The sequence below is a fragment of the Molothrus aeneus genome, chromosome 6 (assembly GCF_037042795.1).
Source record: "Molothrus aeneus isolate 106 chromosome 6, BPBGC_Maene_1.0, whole genome shotgun sequence".
Classification (NCBI taxonomy): domain Eukaryota; kingdom Metazoa; phylum Chordata; class Aves; order Passeriformes; family Icteridae; genus Molothrus; species Molothrus aeneus.
In genome coordinates, this window is record NC_089651.1 from 31,426,821 (window position 1) to 31,445,710 (window position 18,890).

Sequence of the window (18,890 nt, forward strand, 5' to 3'; positions counted from 1 at the left end):
AGAAGTATTTTTCAGTTCAGATTATGATTCATTTCACAAGAACTTTCACAACATAGAACAGCTTATATTTCAACATTGAAATTTAACCTCTTTTGCTTTCAAAGTATGTAAGATACCAGAAGGGGCAAAGGCTTAATTTAACCATAAAACAAGGGTTAAACTTTGAAGGGAATTAAAGCTAACTAATTGTAGTTCTGTATTTGGTGCAAAAGAACATGATTATATAAAACTGCACGTGGTATACAAATGGAAAACAACAGGGAAAGTATGGCACCTCTATATACACATTTTTTTTAAAAAAACCACAATAATTAGCAGTTATAATTGCTTATAGTACACACAGATATTTAATTATATTGACTGCTTAGATTTCTATGCTTCAAAATTAATTTCAGAAAGTTCTGCTTATTTTTGTATTAAAAACTATTAAAAGCACACACTTACATGGCTGTATCTAGTCTTAGCCAAAGAGATGAGCTCTTGGTCTCCAGGAGTGCACATATTCAAACCAATAGGAAGCATCTTTTTAAGTGCAGCCACAATCAAGGATGTTTGTATGGAGTACAAATCCCCTCTACGTTTTGATTTCTTCCTCTCTTGATCTTGTCCTCCAGACTGTGAGTTAAAAAAATTTTAAAAGGGGGAAAAGAAAAGAAAAAAAGAAAAATTACTTTAATTTTCTGATCACACACTTCTCCAACACGCTCTTCCCCTTATGGTCCAAGGAAACTATGTTCCTGATGTAGTACAAATAATTAAAAATGCAGCAGTAGAGGAAGGGTGTATAGGCTTGGTCAGAAAATGTAAAGGAATACTTTTGGTGTGCACCAGTGCAGAAAATGCAGTAAGAGTAATGTGGTAATAGGAGTCACACACTTTTGTGCGCATTCATACGTATTATTTTGACAATACTTACTGGATCTTACCTTTCAAATCAGAAACAACCCTACAATTAAAAGCTGAATCATTCTCAGGGGACACTATTATTTGTCCAATGCTACAGAGACAAATTTAGGATGTTTACCTTTTTGTAAGAGATTTACATAAAGATAGTTATTCAGGGTCTGAATGAATGAATATTGCCTGACTTGTCTCATCTGAAAAACAGTATTATTTAAAAGGCTTTGATTCAATGTTATAAAGTGCCAATTAATTAGTGCCTCTGGGAAAGCGCTGCCCTTTGGCTTTGGATAATATGAATAAATTTGGGACAAAAAATTTAAAATTTTGTACCTTTGGATATCATCTTTAATAGGAAAAGGAAAACAAAAGAGACAGAAGTAAACAGCACAACAGAATAACATCTGCCCTATCTTCTTATGACAGACACTGTACAACATATTTCACATCCAACTTTTCCTTTATGAGACAGAGAACCAAAATCTTTCAAACAGACCCCTATATTTAATGAACACACAGTAAACAGCAACAACATCAAACAGCCCAGTTCTGAATTCTGTACCCAGATTAAACTCCTACTTATACTCAAGGGGAGTTTTGCTAAGATAAGATTTCAGGACTAGGCCTCCAGGCTTGTACAACACTACAGAATTACAAATGCTTTCATTTAACCCTCCATATCCTTTTCCTTCTGTCAATTAGGATTTACAAACTACTGTTCTTATAATAGATTGTGTAGTTCCACATAAGGATACAGCAGAATCCATTGCAATTCATTATTTCCCAATTAATGCCTCACTATTATCACAGTAATCACTGGAAGAAAAAAGGCACTGTATGTATTCTATTTGGTGATAAATTTTGGCAAATTCTGTCTTCTAGATGGGAAATCTCCCTGTACAGATCTTGTGTTAAGTATTTTGAAGTGTGAGGGAACACGCAATGGATGTGGCTTCCTTTCTTAAGGAACTAACAATTGCAGGAGATTACTTGGCCTCAAAGCTTTGCTTTTCAAAGTGCCTTAGAAATAGTGATGCAATGGCTTTAATAATGACATTATTTGTACTCTACAATGACAGCAGACAAACAAATCCCACAATGTATCACTGTACTCCAGTGGCGTCACTATGCATCTTAAATAAGGAATAACCAAATATGTAATAGATATATTTTTAAAAGAAAAAAAAGGGATGGGAGGCATCCTGGTTTCTGCATCTTTTATGCCAGTGGACATTTTGCACATCCAATTTTCTTTATGTTCATATGAAATTAATAAGATTGTAAACCTTAAAACTGGAGAATTTTCAAAACATGAAAAGAAGACCCATTCTGCCTTTGCCGTAAATTCTGCTGCCTGTGAATTCACTTCTCCAGCTGCTAAATGTATAAATAAAGTCACAGACTGAAACCTAAATGACAATGGAATTTTGTCTCTTTCAGTTCTAATATGCACCTATGTACACACCATACCTGTATTGTATATGTAAAGAGCATTAAATCAGATATATTTTGTGCTAAAAGGACCTCAACAGGAGGAATGATATACTTTGGTTGCCTAAAAGCATGTAATAGTCTTACTTGTTTGAGGATTTAAACATACAAATAGATATTTCTGAAAAAAATTCATATACCAAAACCCAATTACAGATTCTTTAGTGGATTAATAATAACTAAATACACAATGAAAAGGAAGAAATAATTTATTTACACTAAAAAATCAGCTAAAACTGGTTAAGATTATAGGTATAATATTTTCTGAATTTCCATCCCCTTTTGAGCTTCTGTTCTTTGAGATTACTGTGAGGACAGCCATTAAATCCTACTCTGTATACCTGGAAAGTTTGACAACAGCAAAGCATGAAATCAGGTTATTAGTTTAACAGAGCTTCTCCCTTTTTAACTCATGTCTCCAGTTTAATTGATTAAAAGCTCTCCCCAGCATCATGTATGCTTCTCAGCACACAGTGTAAAGGGAAAGATGAAAGGATTTATGCTCCATTTTGTTGCTTATTCTACTTCACCCATGAAGAATGCACCATAGGTCAGAAATAACTCATCTATTTTAGAAATTCATATTAAAAGAAATAATATGAATGATGCAAAGGAAAGTGACCTATAGTTGACTGAAGGAAAAGAAATCTTCAAATACATTGAATACATAAAAGAGATAAGTGTTATTCTAAAGCTGTGTCACACCTCACACCTTTAGTAAAAACCATTTTACTTTTGGAAAAAGCTAGAATTTGAACAGTATATCTTATTTAAACTTATTTGATTTAATACAATCTTCTATTCACCTACAAATGGGGTAGAGATTATAGCACATTTCTCTCAAATATTCTTCTTGAATATCATAAGCCAAATACATCTTTCTAATTACTCTACTTAGACATTTCTTTTACAATGTCTACTTCACTATTTTAGCAAAAAAATAGAATGCAGAAGGACAGCAGAGGCAGAATGTACATCTAAAATATTTTTTAAAAGGTGGCTTTAGTACATTTGCACATTAAGCAATATTTAGGATTGCCAAAGGGAATTTTATCTGCTCTGGTCAAAGACCGCCACTTTAGCTGGGACAAAATTTATAGTAGGTGGAACCTGGTGCTTCACTTTGTGACGCCACTGCTATGATCAATGGAAGGAGTGCTTGGAGCCTGATCATCTCTAAATCTAAAACAAAGACACATCATGCACTTTGACCTGTACCTTTACTTGCATGGCCTGTATGAAAGAAAAATAAAGGGGAAAAAAAAGCATAAGTAAAAGAGATGAAAGGATGATAATTTTACAAGTTTCTTATAAATTTACTCAGCTTTATGAGGACAGTAAAAATACAGTAAGCTCATAGCTAAAATAATAGACTGTAAATGCATAACCAAATGAGATCTTAGTGAAATCAGCTTAATCTTTATTGAATGATTGAACTTCTGAATTTCTATTGCTGTTCTACCATACACTTCCATTTGTTGCTTTCACATTTAAGGACATCCAGCAAGTTAACCTATCAATACACTGATTACTGCATCTCTTCCCAATTTCGTTAAAAGAAGAATGGTGTCTGGAACTCTGGATAATCCAGTAATGAAAAATATTCACATTTTCACAAAAAATAGCTCTTTCTACCTCTTTTCCCCACCAAAATATATTTGAGAAAAAAATGTGTTTAGAAATCAAACTATCACTGCCAAGGTATAGCACTTAATTTACAGATCTATTTTCCCATTGCATAGCTATTTATTCTTTTTAAGACAGCCTGAGAGAAAACTTTAGCTTGCATCTCTCAGCAGTACCCATTTTGAAAACAATATTATAAACTCAGCTGTAACTCTCATACATAGAGAGGATTCTTACCATTTATTATATTAATACTATAAATACACTCAAATAAATATGTATTCCATAGTCAACATTATATTATAATTGTGTCAGAAATATTAAGAAAATAATGACAAAACCATTTATTTATGGTAAGATAAAATAAACTATTACTGACCAGAATCCTCAACCAGGCATAGGAAAATACTATAGAAAGCTTTTGGTTAAAAACAAGCAGAAAAAACCACATACAAGCCCTCACTTCTGTCATTCTGCCCTAAAAGTAACTTCATTTTCTTGTGATACCTGAATAAGTTTCAAAATATTGATGCCAAAGTATTAAAATCTTTTTATAGCCTACTCAATTCATATTACATAGTAAGAAAAGCAGGTACAAGTAAAGAAAAGCAAAGGACTAATATTCAAATTAAGTGTCAGAATCTTAGCATCTTATAATATTTAATACCTTGAACAAATAGCAAATTTTATTTTAAAATTTCAGCTGTGTGAAATATGTAGATGCTGCATAGACATGGCTCAGCAGGTATATACATATATATATGTATGTATACACTAAAGGTAAGGAAATGTTAATTATATTTAATTTATTGTAGCTGACCATAAAAATAATCCACTCCTGATTTACCTCAGTATATCCAAAGAAAATGTATTCTATGCAATTGAAATACTGTCAAAGAGGAGATCTAGAATTCCTGAAGAAAATACTAACATAAAATCCTCTAACTATTGTAAATCTACAAACAATGTGTACTACATATTACAGATGGGCACAAAAAACCATTTTGTTTTATAATAAGAACTTGCATTTTATGATGGCCTCTAACTTCTATAATAGGTTTACTCAATCTATTCTTAAGAATAGATTATAAAAATTAACGAGGGCAAGTAAAAAAAAAACTCCAGTAGGATATGTAAATGTTTAGCAACTGAAGGCATATATCCAGCCACACATTCATTTAGAGTCCAAAACTGACACAGAAAAATAGCGCACATACAATTATTATGTACATGTGAATGTATACATTCAGTCTTCTATTCCAGTTAACTGACAAACACTATAGGACATCCTTTCCTCTGAACCAAAAGTCTATTTTATCAAGAAACCAATGCAGGGGTCCAAAATAACAGACTAGTGGAGTTGAATGTGTTTAAATTCTCCATTCCAACACTTCTATCACAAACCTGGTATTTCAATGTGATCTAAGTTACCAGTCTCTCTCAGACTGGAAGTTCTCTAACTTACCATTCCCCTCCAAGCATTCTGCTGCCATATTTTTAGAAAAGAAAAATTAAATTCTCAGCTGTTAATACATTTATTTGAAAAGCTAGTAACAAAGTTAATATAGTATAATAAAAATACAATGGATGCTTAATTAATTTCTTGATTTTAATGATGAATAGTTTGTTACTATGGAAGTTAGCTACCAATAAGTAACATAATGCTACTCCTTTCTCCTCTGCTTTCTTTTATGGCATGTAAGGATATAGAACCTTCTGTACAGGATATACTACACCTTACACTCTGATAGCACCCCAGTATTTTTATCAGGAACAACACTGAGTCTCTGTTACCTAAGGCAGTCTGAGATGAGCCTGGGCCTTACTCCTTTGGGGGACCACAAAATGCTCTGTCCTGGGCCCACTGTCAATAGCCAAAGTTCTTATTCAGTTTTCTATACTTTGTCATGCTTGATAAATATTGGATAGATAAATATTGATAAATATTGGGTAAGATTGCTTCCACTAGAAATAATGTAAATAAAGAGGAAGAAGTGATAGAGAGGAAAGAGCTAATTATATAGCAAGTAAACTTGCTACTTTTTGAGATAAATGCTAATATTAAAGCAAGAAATTTTAATGTTCCCTAATGTAATGTCCTCTACTGATCAATGTCTAAGGATAGAAATAAATATCAAACCTGCAAGAAAACCTGAAATTCAGTTACTTAGAGAATTTCTTGTTTCTTTTAACCTATGCAGTCTTAAAAAAAGCCAACAAAACGGATGTAAATCTATAATTTATTGGATGTGCTGGATTTAGACCACTTATATTTTATATTTTGAAATATTAGCAATTTCCTGCTTAGAAACCATATATAGAAAACCAATACAATCCTTCTAAAAGACACTTCATATATTTCTTCATGGTATTCAAGTCATCATGAAACAAGCATCTAAAATATCAGCTGTTCTGCAATCATGCCTGCCATTACAGTATCATATTAATAAAATATTCAGTCATTAACAATACAGTATTTTCTTTCTTTCTTTATTAGCAGTAACCATGCACAGTGTCCTGGAACACCATAAGTTGACATTGATTTGCTTACAAAAAATTATATGCATACAAAATCCCCAGAATCTCTCTGTACTATATACCCACGGAATAAAAACATATTTACATATGCATCTACACCCCTGTTACAAATATATTCATACAATTATTCATACACAGTATATTTGCATACTTAAATAAACACATTAGGCATTTGAAAATATAATCTCAAAGTCAGATTTGGGTAATAGAGATTCTTGATGTTAAATTCCTGTGATTTTATCGACATCCACTCCTGATTTACCTCAGTATATCCAAAGGAAGTGTATTCTATGCAACTGAAATACTCAAAGCAGAGATCTAAAATTCCTGCAGAAAATACTAATATGAAATCCTCTAAATATTGTAAATCTGCAAGTAGTACAGTAGGAGACCTACCTATTCCTTATTTTGTAAAAACCTGTCTTTTATTCCTGCCATGCCAGACTGACAAAAATATGGCACTAACACTTTACTTCATATTATCCTGTTATCAATACTGAAGTGGGACACAGTTTAGATTAAATATACCGTTTCTAATCTGTGGTGCTAAAAAATGAAAGTACATCTATTTTTTCATCTCTTCAGGCCAGCTGTAATTATAAATGTTAAAATACACATAATAAATGGGTGTGCAATGATTGCCATATGATAAAAGTACAGACCTACATATTATAGTCTGTTATATTGTGCAACTGCTCCTCAAATAGCCTGGATGTGCTCACTATTTGTCTTGTTAATAAGGATGATACAAACATTCCAATTCTATCAAACAATTTTGATAAGCTGCATCTTAACAACAAGAAAGAGATTAAAAATTTCCTTGTCTCCGAATACAGAATTCTTTATAAAGTTGGACTTGTTTTTCAGTGCTGGTCATGAACTAATGATGAACAGATAATAATATTTTTGCTTGTAAAATTTCCAATATCAGGGTTTAGCTTAGTCAGGTTTCAAAACTTAAAAAATTCATAGGAAAAAAGAAAAAAAAAAGCTTAGGTTTTAAAACATTTTAAAACACATTTTTAAATATAATTAAGAAATGTAATAGTACATTTTATCTGGTTCTCTATTGTTTGAAAGTGGACTTACAGTAGCTAGGTTTCAGGAAAACAAAATATAGTGAAATACAAAACTTTAAATGATACTTCTCTGCTACACCTTCAGAATAGGATTACTCCAAAATCATTATAAATAGGAATAAAAGAAAGGCTTTCTTCAGTATATTTACCAACACGAATTTGGAATTAGACTTCATCTGGCTTTAGCTGAGTAAGGCAATATCCTCAGCTAAGGTCAAAGCAGCCTTTGACAATTACCTTGACAATTTCTCTATTGTACAGGTAACAAGATGTACTTGGAAGCCATCATATCAGCATCTTGTCATATTGAAAATCAGCAAAAAATAGATTAATGTCTTAATTGATAAGAAACAAGAAAAATGGTGCACATGTAGCAACGCTATATATATAAAAAGGTATATGTAAAGAGATCTGTGCTCCATCAAAGCTGACAGAACAATACAGAGTATAAAAATATATTGTATATAGTACAAAAATGATGAGGCAATATTTCTTCACTTGCTTTTATAAAATAGTCCACCTTTTTCTTTCCTGAATGTTCAATAACCCATACTTTATAATACAGCCCATATTTTCTTATATGTGCAACTTTTCAAATCAAGACTTATTTTAATCTTGTGTCTTTGCGTATTAGCAGACATTTAGTAAGTAATTCTAAGGTACAGAGACTATATTAGTTGTCACATCTGTGATCAAGAAGCAAAACTATTTTTCTTCTAACAGCAGAGTAACTGCAATCTTAGTAGATTTTCAGAGCCTTCTTTCAACATAATAAACACACAGTGTAGATTTACCTGATCCACAATTTTTTTATTAACTTACTTTAGACATCTTGCTCTTGGTGTCTCCTGTTAAAAATGCCAAATTGTTGATTTCATTCTGAATCACAAAATTTTGTTCTTCTCTTTTAAAATTCTAAAGAAAAAAAAAATCACCAGAAGTTTAACTTATCTGCATGTACAACATTTATATTTAAAAATAGAATGAAATTAAAGGAAAAGTGCATATTTTATCTTACATGTGATTTACACCACAGGATAAAAACTTCAGCCACCATTCGAAAGAGTTCATCAGAATCCGCATCTGGTTTCTTTAGCCAATTAGCTCTAATTACAAAAGTAAGAGAAATTTAAAAGAAGATACTTAAAAGAAGACAGTTTAACATAATGATCCCTATTTAATAGATCATGTAACATTTTTCTAGTTAATCTAGGAATTTGCATGTGAGCAAAAGGTGTGAATTAAAGGTACAGCTTTCTTTAAGAATCTTAAATTATTCAGGATTAAGATTTAAGAATCTTAAAACATGCAGGATTTGATTCTCACTCTAAGATTAAGTGAACTGTGTTCCTCCTGATTGTCTGATCATAGATTCCAGTATATTAAGTAATAAATATGAGTTTAATTATTAGGTTTTTTTACCTGTTGTTGTCTACATAACGTATCAGCATTGGATAGAAGGCATAAAGGTCTCTACAAAGTACAGCAAACTCATCAAGAATGAGTAGCTCAGCTTCTTGGGTGTCATTTTTATTGTCTGCTTTCAGTTGCTCTTCTTCCATCACTATCTTCATAGCTTTTTTCTTCAATTTATCCAGTGTTGGAATAAAGTGAGATCTGAGAAGATCAGGTCTGGCTTTGCTGATGATGGGTTGAGCATAAACTATACATGAAAATATAGATAATTCTATGATTAATGCATAACTGGTGTTTTTCATTGTATTAACATGAATGCTGAAATTCTAGAAACAGTAAAGTTTATGGGGCTTCATAAATGTTACACCATAAAATTATTAATAAAACAATGAATGCAGCTTTATAAAAACTGTCTATTGCGCAATTAAAAGACTGTGGATTTGGATTATAAGTATTTCAGTCGAATATAAATTAAACTATCATCATTTTGGCAAGTCCCATGTCTCTAAGTAAGAACCTAAACAAAATAAGGATTGAGACACAAAGTCCTCAGAAAAATACTTTTTGTTTTGTTTGGGGTTTTTTCTGTCTGGGATGGCTTTTTTTTGTATTCAATGTCAGAAAACCACCAGAAGATAGTGTTCTGGAAGAAGTCCTTTACTTCTCTGCTACTTCTCTGCCTTGGGCAAGTTAAAATGAAGAGAATGAATGAGTAATTCAAGGTCATAGATCAACTTTGTACAAGTACTTCTATGCAAACTATTCATGTCAAAATGCAAACTACTCAAGCCAAAAAATCCTTGCAAAAACAGCATGACTATATTGTCACCTTATGTAGAAGAACAATCAGTACAAAACTGCAGGAAACACTCTTTACAACTAAGCAGCAAACTTCTTACTAAATTTTGATGGAATCCTTATTATTATTTAAGACCTCCTAGCATTTAAAACACCAAAAACACAGTACTAATGGGTACTGGTTACTCAAATTTAGCAGGAAATTACTACCTTTACATAGATTTTCTTGAAGTGTGTTATTGCACATTATATTCTTACACTGTATAATATGAATGATAAAATTTGGATATGGTAAACTTCTTTAGCAGGATAAATACTATATCTTATGTGATATTTTGAAAAAACTTTCACCTTATTTAATAGCTCACATATTTATTCAGGCAAACCAACTAATTTTGAACTTGGGTTACTCCTGAGATTATTTCACTATTTACACTTTCTTTCCATGTTGTCCTGGTATTTCATGAACATAATTCACTCTACTCAGGAGTCTTGAAAATCAATGGAATTCACAACTCCAAATTAAGCACTAAGGCTCTTATACAGTGCATAGAGAAGGAGATTTTCAAAATTTCTTATGAAGAATAGAAATCTCTCTGCTTAAAGTGATGCTACAATGCATGCATATAACTAATAATAAAACATAAACATATTTCTCTTATTGTTACTTATATTTTAGTTAGCTTTCTTTCATGATGGTTCTAGTTATAATTTTTTGTTATTACATCACTGGGCAATAAGGTAAAGCACAGAAAAGTAATTAAATATTATTAGTACAATTACTGTTCAAAAAATATTTACACTACCTGCAATTCTTTTCATCCAAGACGCTTCATCTATTCCCAGATTGTTGTTAATGATCTTTAGAATGTTTCCAAGAACAATGCTCAGATGCTCAGATGTTATCATTGTACAGCAAGGCCCAGTACTTTGAGGAACACTCTCAGAACCTCTTTCCCACCAGTAGGATAAATAGTTGCATAGCATGGGTAAGATCACCTCAATTACATGAGGCATTTCAGTATACCTTGCTCCAGACTCTGCTAAATCATTTATTTCCTTTATTAGTCTATCCAGCTGAGGGATCTCTGGACACATTTCTTCTACTGTATCAGGCATACCTAAAACTGCAAATTAGGGTAGAAAACCAAAATGTTAATTAGCAAAATGAAAGAGAACATCTATGTTTAAAGCCTAAATACAAATGGCTCTGATTTTTTTCCTTCACCATCTTGGACAGGCAGAGCTATAGTAACACTTTGGGGTATGCATGGGTATCTCCTTACATAAATTGTGTCTTAGAGATGATGTGCATATATACAATAATGTAAATAATAGCTGTCATATAGCTATGGCTTTACCCTAAAGTGTCCTGCTTTTATCTGGTGAGTTATGTAAATGTGCAGAAGAGAAAGCTTATTTTAATATTGGTTATACTCTGGACATTGTATTCATAATTATTCACAATTTTTATGCTGGTTTGCCAAAGATTAAATCCACCTTGGGGAAAGAGAAAGAAACAATTCAAAAGTATGGGGTTAAAATGAAATGTACTTAGTTCACGAACTATCTCCCAACAAAAATGCTAGGAAAGATTCCAGTTATCATATGCTTGTATTAGAAAATAAAGGATGCTTATTCAGCAATTAACAACACATTGGAATCTAGTGACAGTCACTCAAGCAAAATTCTTCCACTATTTCTGGATATGGTAATGGTTATAGTACAGCTCTTATAAAGCAGACCTGTGAGGAAGGGCTAGCAGAAGCTTTTCCATAACTGCTTTTAAATGGAAAAAACTTCATGAAGCATATGAAATCAATCTACCCCTATTTTTTTTTCTTGTTTGTTTGTTTAAAGGTACAGAGATTTTGGCAGTTAGTAACTCTTTCATGGATCAGTAAAGAAAATGCTGAAATATTTTAAGATATGAGTCCATCAAGAGTAAGTTGGGAGAGAAGCAAGCAAAGAAATTCAATGTAGAAAGATTCATGTTCCTTTCAATAGAAACAGAAAATGGGTAAGGCCCATTGTGGATTCTGTCTGTAGATGGGAAATGAGATGCTGGAAAGCAATGTAATGGAAAGGAACCTTAGACCTGTTTGGCAGCAAGTTTATTATGAGTCAGCAGTGCCCTGGCAGCCAGGAGGGCGAGCCTGTGTCCTGGGGTGCATCAGGCACAGCATCGCAGCCAGGCAAGGGAGAGGACTGTCCCCTCTGCTCCAGGCTCTGGGGTGGCCTCACCTGGAGGTGAGGCCTTATCTACTGTGCTCAGTTTTGGGCATCAGAATATTAAAAAAACATCAACTTTTAGAGAGTACCTAAAGGGAGGCCACAGGGATGGGGAAGGGAAAGCCTTATGAGGAGCTTGGTCTAGTTACTTGGGAAGTGCTCACAGCACCAGTCTGACAGAGTTCAAGAAGCATTTGGACAACACTCTCGGGCCCACGGTGTGATTCTTGGGGAGTCCTTGTGCAGGGCCAGGAGTTGGACTCAATGATCCTTGTGAGTCCCTTCCAGCTCAGATTATTCTATGATTCTGTGATCTGGTCCTGGTCAAGCAAGGATATTCCTAGAGCTCATGGTACAGGTTTGTGTCCAGACAGTTCTTGAGTGTCTCCTGTGATGGAAACTCCCCAACTTCTCTGAGCAATCTGCTCCAATGCACAGTCACCCAAACAGGGAAGTTCTTCCTCATGTTAGGTGAAACTTCCTGTGCATCAATTTCTGCCTGTTGCCTGTTTTCTTATTGCTAGGCACCACTGAGGAGAACCTGCCTCCATCCTCTTGATACCCTCCCTTTAGATATTTTGTATATATTGATGAAGTCCCCTCTCAGTCGTCTCCTCATGAGACTGAACAGGCCCAGTTCTCTCAGCCTTTCCTTATAAGAGGGATGCTCCAATCCCCTCATCATCTCTATTGCCCTTCACTGGATCCACTCCATTCCATCTCTTTCTTGTCCTTAGGAGCCCAGAACTGGATACAGCACTCACAGGGGCTGGTCAGGCCTCACCAGGGCTGAGTAGAGGGGCAGGATCACCTCCCTTGACCTGCTGGCCATGCTCTTCCCAATACAGGTCACAGTGGCCTTCTTAGCCACCAGGACAAACTGCTGGCTCAGGGAGTTTGTTGTCCACCAGTACCCCCATATCTTTCTCCACAAAGCTGCTTTCCAGCCGGTCAGCTCCCAGCCTGCACTGGTCCATGGGGTTACTCTTCCCCAGGTGCAGGACCCTGCCTTTGTTGAATTTCAGGCAGTTCTTCTCTGCCCATGTGTCCAACTTGTCAAGGTCCCTTTTTCATCAAGGTTTCATGGAATTAATCATATTCTGCTGGGAGTTCCCTGCACCAAACTGCTTTGGATCACTGGTTAGACAACAAAACCATAGAAATTATTTACCTGTCCACTTAAATCAGATATTATACCTCGTGTATTTTGCTACATAAACACAACTGTATTTTACCAAAAGTTTTTGTAATGTAGATATGTACCTCTTCAATTAAGCTTAAAATATTACAGTATGCATCTTTAGAAAAGTATTCAAACATCATGTTCAGAAAAATACCAAAAAATACTAGGAGGAAGAGAACATTGTTGGCACAGTCTCAATAATGCAGAGCAAGGTTAAAATGGCAAGCAATGAAACATCAGTAGCAGGAACTCTCTGCTGAGGCATACATTCAGGGCTTTTTCATTATACAACTTCTATTATTTAGTTGGAGTGGAGTGAACAGGTTTTGAGGTTTGTTTTTTTTTGTGAGGCACAGTACTTACTTGCTCTTTCTCTTGCACTTTTTGTGTTGAAAACAGACAGTGGATTGTAGTGGTTGAGAGAAGGCTCAAGGAATGCTACTGGAATAGCAGCCGCAAGAGATGCTAAACACTCACCAAGCGCGGGACGCTGCCTGTATGTGAGAGACACTAAAAGTCATCTGAGAGGAAAAGTGCTTCGCCAGGATTTCAGTGTCTGGCATACATGATAAAAAGAAGTATTAATATTTATATCTGATTTTTAAAATCTTTTTTAAACATTAGGAACTATCTGACAACTTAGAAAAAAATTGATTTATCATATGAAAAGAACTACCAGAGATCACAGTGGTGCAAGAAAAACAGTTTTAAAAACCCCACCTCCACCAGTGTTCTGGTTCTGATCAGGAAAAGGTTAATTTTTGGCAGGGACAGGAACCAGAGGCTATTCTATGCCACCTTATGTCATTGCCAGGGACAGGGGGTTCCTTAGTGGTCAGATGTTGTCAGGGATCCTGTGTGATTGCAAGCAATTGCATGTGAATTTTTTGTCTCTTTCTTGTACACCATTGTTAGGACTGTTGCTCTTACTGTTCATTGTATTATTTTGTTGATGTTTCCAGTAAGTTGCTCTTATCTCAACCCAAGATATTTACCTTTAGTGTCTTCAATTCTTCCCTCCATCCACCATAGGGACAGGGGAGGAGGGACTGAGCAAGTGGCACATGGTTTGGAGTGTTTCTGTGGGAAATACTTAGGGAGTTCCATTTTGAAACCAACACCCTTATTTGGCACTCAACATAGGGCAGGAAAGGGTGAGATAACAGCATATCTGACCAGAGTGGGTAGGAAGCAAAAGTGATCTAAGCATTTATTGTATTCGGTCCAGAGCCACTGGTCACATGGTTGTGGTACCTAACCCTGTATACATTCCCGTATATGCAATATGTGCTCCTCACAGTGATATTTTTCAGAGCAGGGAGAGGGATGAGGATTGCTTTGTTGCTGCACTGTGTAATATCAGCTTATGACATGATAAGAAGGACAATGAAGATCATTTGGAATGTGTATTCAGTGCTGCTCTTCTGCCCTTACCTTGGGCACTACCTCAGGGAGTCCATTAAAAATTGTACCCAGCCTGTGGGAAGAAGAGGGCGGATAATTTTCCCCAGCTTTTCACCCCTTTAACCTCCTTCACGTCTGCTACCTCTGCTTTTGAAGATTTTGAACTTCCCCTGGCTGTTAAGAAAAGGATGCTCTTATGCTTGGTCTCCTGGGTTCCCTCGCTTTGGTTCACACCACAGAGTTACAAAAGACATTTTTAGGAGAGTATTTCAGGGGAGATCTGTCCCAAGGGTGGATAGTCACAAAGGGTATGGAAGGTGGAAGAAAAGGGGCCAACCTTTGAAGGATGATTCTGCTCCAGTGGTTTTTAAGTTTACCCCAGAGCAACTACAGTGCTTGATAAATAGAATATTTATCAGTTAGAATATATAAGTTAGAATATTTGAAGGAAAACTGCTGTGGCAGTTTCAGGGAGGTGCAAAATTATGCAACATGCTGGGCTCTAGCTACTATTTTTGGGCACTGCTTGGTACTAGACAGCACCCTCAGGGGGAGGAGAAGGAGGAAAGCAATGCATTGGGGCCACTCAAACTGCAGCTGAACCAGAGGAACAACCTGTGCCATTAGCAGTATCCCCTACACAGAAGAAAAAATAAAGGACAGACAAAATCAGTTTTCTTAGTGAGGGAGGAAGAGGAAGTAGGGCCCTCACAAGGAGGAAGACTCAGGGTGAGAGATAATCCCCTGACCCCTATCCCTGGGTGAGCTGTGTGAATAGATTTCATCCAGCAGTCAGGTGAGCCCCTCGTGACCTGACTGCTCCAATGCTGGGATATCGTGACCCACGATATGAAATTGGGTTGTAGTGAAGGTGAGCATCTGGGATCTGGGATCCCTGACCTGGGATGTGGGCATTGCAAAAGGGATTGGGAAAAGGGCAGAAACTCTCAGCCTCTGGAGGCAACTCCTAGCACGTGTGAGGAAAAGGTATCTATTTTCAAGGGTCATCTATTAATGCACCAAGACAAGTGAAACACCATGAAGAAAGGTATCCAGTGACTAGAGCTCATATATATATATATAGAGCTCATAATATACCTCCATATTAGGGCTCAAAGTAATCAAGAACTACAGTATTTTGCATCCAGTTCTCAACGTTTATGAATCATAAATGGAGACTTTTAGAGAAGAAATGTTCATAGAAAAATCAGAAACAACTCCAAAATCCTAAAGAAGCTAAACAGTCTTTGTACAAAGGATAAAACATTTGACAAAGGAAGTTTGCCTTAACAGAGCAGCAGCAGCAATTGAATTAGGAATTAGTCCTGAGCCCCTGCAGCCAGCAGAACTATTTCAGCCATAAAAAGAGATATTTATCTATGAAAAGTCCACTATGACTCATTCTGCAATGAAAGGTAAAACTTCTTAATGCCCCTGCCAAAATTCACTAGGAGAAAAATGTGCAATTTGATCCTGAAACTGAACATTGCTTAATTTGAATAACTATTCAAGTCAGCTCAATCACTCACTTCTAAGTTTTCTGAAACATTGAGCATTATGTTTGAAATCCTACTTCCCACCTAGACACTGATGTCTGCCTAAAACTGTAATTTAGGAGTCTGAGACTAGTGAAAAACAAACTAAATGAAATCCACAGTTGAAACCTCTCACACAGCCTTAGGAGAATAATTCGTTTCCTTGGATATATCCAATCTGATCACTTTTCCATTCTAAGAAGACAATTGCTGCAGGCAAAGGTGATGCTGCTAGCTTCAATAGGTTTAAGGAAATTGTCCAGTGCTTACAGATTTTGCCAATCAAGTGGAGGCTTGTGCTCTGAGCTTTTCTCATGGAAAGGCAGCTCAAACACAATCATGTTTCATTTCCTGTGAGGAGACCCTGACTGCTAGCTAGATAAGGGGTAAGGCACTTCCTGTTTTTCCTATCAGATCTATTATGTAAAGGAGCATTTAGAATTTTGAAGCCCAGAAAGAGAAGAAAAAGAGTATAGCTTTGTGATTAGAGATGGATGCATAAATGCTTGAATGAGAACACACAGCTTGTGCACACATGTGCATGCATGCAGAGTGGGAGGAAAGATCTGTCCACCAGACACCTCTTGCATTTTGTATGAAAGAATTCTGAATAAACTCTGGAAGGAAGGAATTGGAGATGGGCATTCCTCACACTAGGCAAAGCCTCCTAACCAGATGACAGACTTGAATTTCTTCCAGTTTAATCTCTCTCTCCCTATGGATCTTACCTTTTCAGAAGAAGGGCAGCAAAAATTGCCTAAGCTAAAACTTTCACAAGTATTAGGATGGGTTAATCTTATTGTGGTTCCTGTCTTGTGATACACAGAAAAGCAATAAGGGTTCTATTTTCTGAGCTAACACAGATTTGATCTCCTTCTATAGGAAGAAGGGGCTTGAAACATAGCAGAGCAACTAGATGCTTAAAGGAATTGCAGACCTTGGTCATTTTTAAATACAAGTAACTAGTGGTTTTCTTTGTAGAGCTAATGGTTGTCAGAATACTCCACATAACTCAGGACTTTATGCTCAGGACAACTCTTTTGAGAACCCTTTATAGACTTAGGTGTGAAACAGATGCTTCCTACTTAGTACTCAGCCTACTTATCACAGCAATATGTGGCAGAAAAACTTTGAGAACCTAATGGCAACTCAAAGAAAAATTTATCTTATCCTATGGGAAAAATAGACTCTGTGCAGATACACTGCCATATGTAGAATAAGTTATTTACTTCTACTGAAGTTTTTTTCCCTGTGGAATTGAATGCTGAAGTTTAGCAACTATTTTCAAGGGAAAGTGTATTTGAAACATCTCTCACTCTTTCAAATTCACTTTTCATCCAAAATGCTTTATTACCTAAGCAACAGATTCCTAACAAAAAGAAAATTTTGCATGCTGAGTTTTACACTTAATACCTTTCAACATAGATGTTCTTTCCAGTCCCAAGGGAATAGAGGCTGCAAAGAATTCTGTAACATGAAACTTGTACATCACCCACTAGAGGAAAATGAAAATGCATTATCAGGATTTATTCAGCTAAGGATTACTTTTCAAATATCAAATATCTGTTTTATGCAATATCTTAAACAGTACCTAAAACGTTTAGCACATATATCACTGAACATTCTGAGTGTACATACTCCACGTGGTACTTACCTTCAATGTCTCTAATTCCTGGTCTATCATCTACATTCATTCCAAAGCCTACCAGATCATTAGATATTCCAAGAGGACAGCAGACACTTATTAATAAAGATATTCCAGGTTATCACACTTGCAGAGTCCAATTTTAAGCTAAATTACATCATTTTGTGTGTGTGTGTCTAACCTTTAAGCACACCATCTAAAGGTTCGCCATATTTTTAAAGAAATTATTTTCATGGTTATCCATCTTTTAATTATGGCCTAAATATATACAAAATTTTGGAAAATAATTACAGACATTAGAAGTAATAAAACCATTTAGCATATTGCTAAGTCTCTAAGAGTCATTTCAGTATTTTTAAACTAACTGATGCTAAAAACAGGGAAAATTTAAATTCAATGACCTGCAGTGGTTATCCCATGTAAGAGAAAATCCACAGGGAACCTCTAGTGAGTTGTCTTGTTTAATATAATGAAACAGTACTTTTGTATGGAAAACTAGTCTCATACACACATTTGTTAAGAGAGCACTTAAAGGCATATTTTAATTTCCCTCTAAATGCTAGAAGAAATATTGTACATAATTAAGCTTATTGAGTATTGTTTTGGACATGTACTAGAAATAAGGTATTATGTTGCTAATTTAAGAATTAATTCTGGAAATGTACATGCTACTCAAAACAGAATTTCATTCTCTGAATCCATGCAGTCATTACTAAAAAGGATTTCTAGCATTATAACACAATAAAATTCAACATTAAAATAAAATACTTACAAAGTAAATCTATTCCAAAGTGATATTGTGAAATATGTTCAAAAATTGATGTTAAGATTGGTAACAATGCTACTGTAGTATAATTGATATTCTGGGAAACACCCTTCATTTGTGTTCGTGAATGAGTGAATTTTCCCAGTTTAAGATTTTCAGAAGTCTTTTCCAAGTCTTCAGCTGCATTTTCGAAAAAGGCACGCAATCCTGCCTTAACAAGCTCAGATCCTGATTTCATAACAGTTCTGAAAAAAAAAATAGGGGAAAAAATATCAGC

General features: G+C 35.2%; 1 protein-coding gene across 1 annotated transcript in view; it reads right to left on the reverse strand.

The window, feature by feature from the left end:
• Positions 1 to 18,890, reverse strand: part of RYR3 (ryanodine receptor 3) — a 196,760-nt gene that overhangs the window by 38,544 nt on the left and 139,326 nt on the right. Inside the window, exons 63-70 of the mRNA XM_066551268.1 lie at positions 18,620 to 18,858; positions 17,616 to 17,697; positions 13,627 to 13,757; positions 10,655 to 10,975; positions 9,057 to 9,297; positions 8,653 to 8,740; positions 8,457 to 8,549; positions 445 to 615 (exon numbers count right to left, since the gene is read on the reverse strand). Coding sequence (XP_066407365.1) covers positions 445 to 615; positions 8,457 to 8,549; positions 8,653 to 8,740; positions 9,057 to 9,297; positions 10,655 to 10,975; positions 13,627 to 13,757; positions 17,616 to 17,697; positions 18,620 to 18,858 — 1,366 coding nt within the window. The remainder of the gene's footprint in view (positions 1 to 444; positions 616 to 8,456; positions 8,550 to 8,652; positions 8,741 to 9,056; positions 9,298 to 10,654; positions 10,976 to 13,626; positions 13,758 to 17,615; positions 17,698 to 18,619; positions 18,859 to 18,890) is intronic.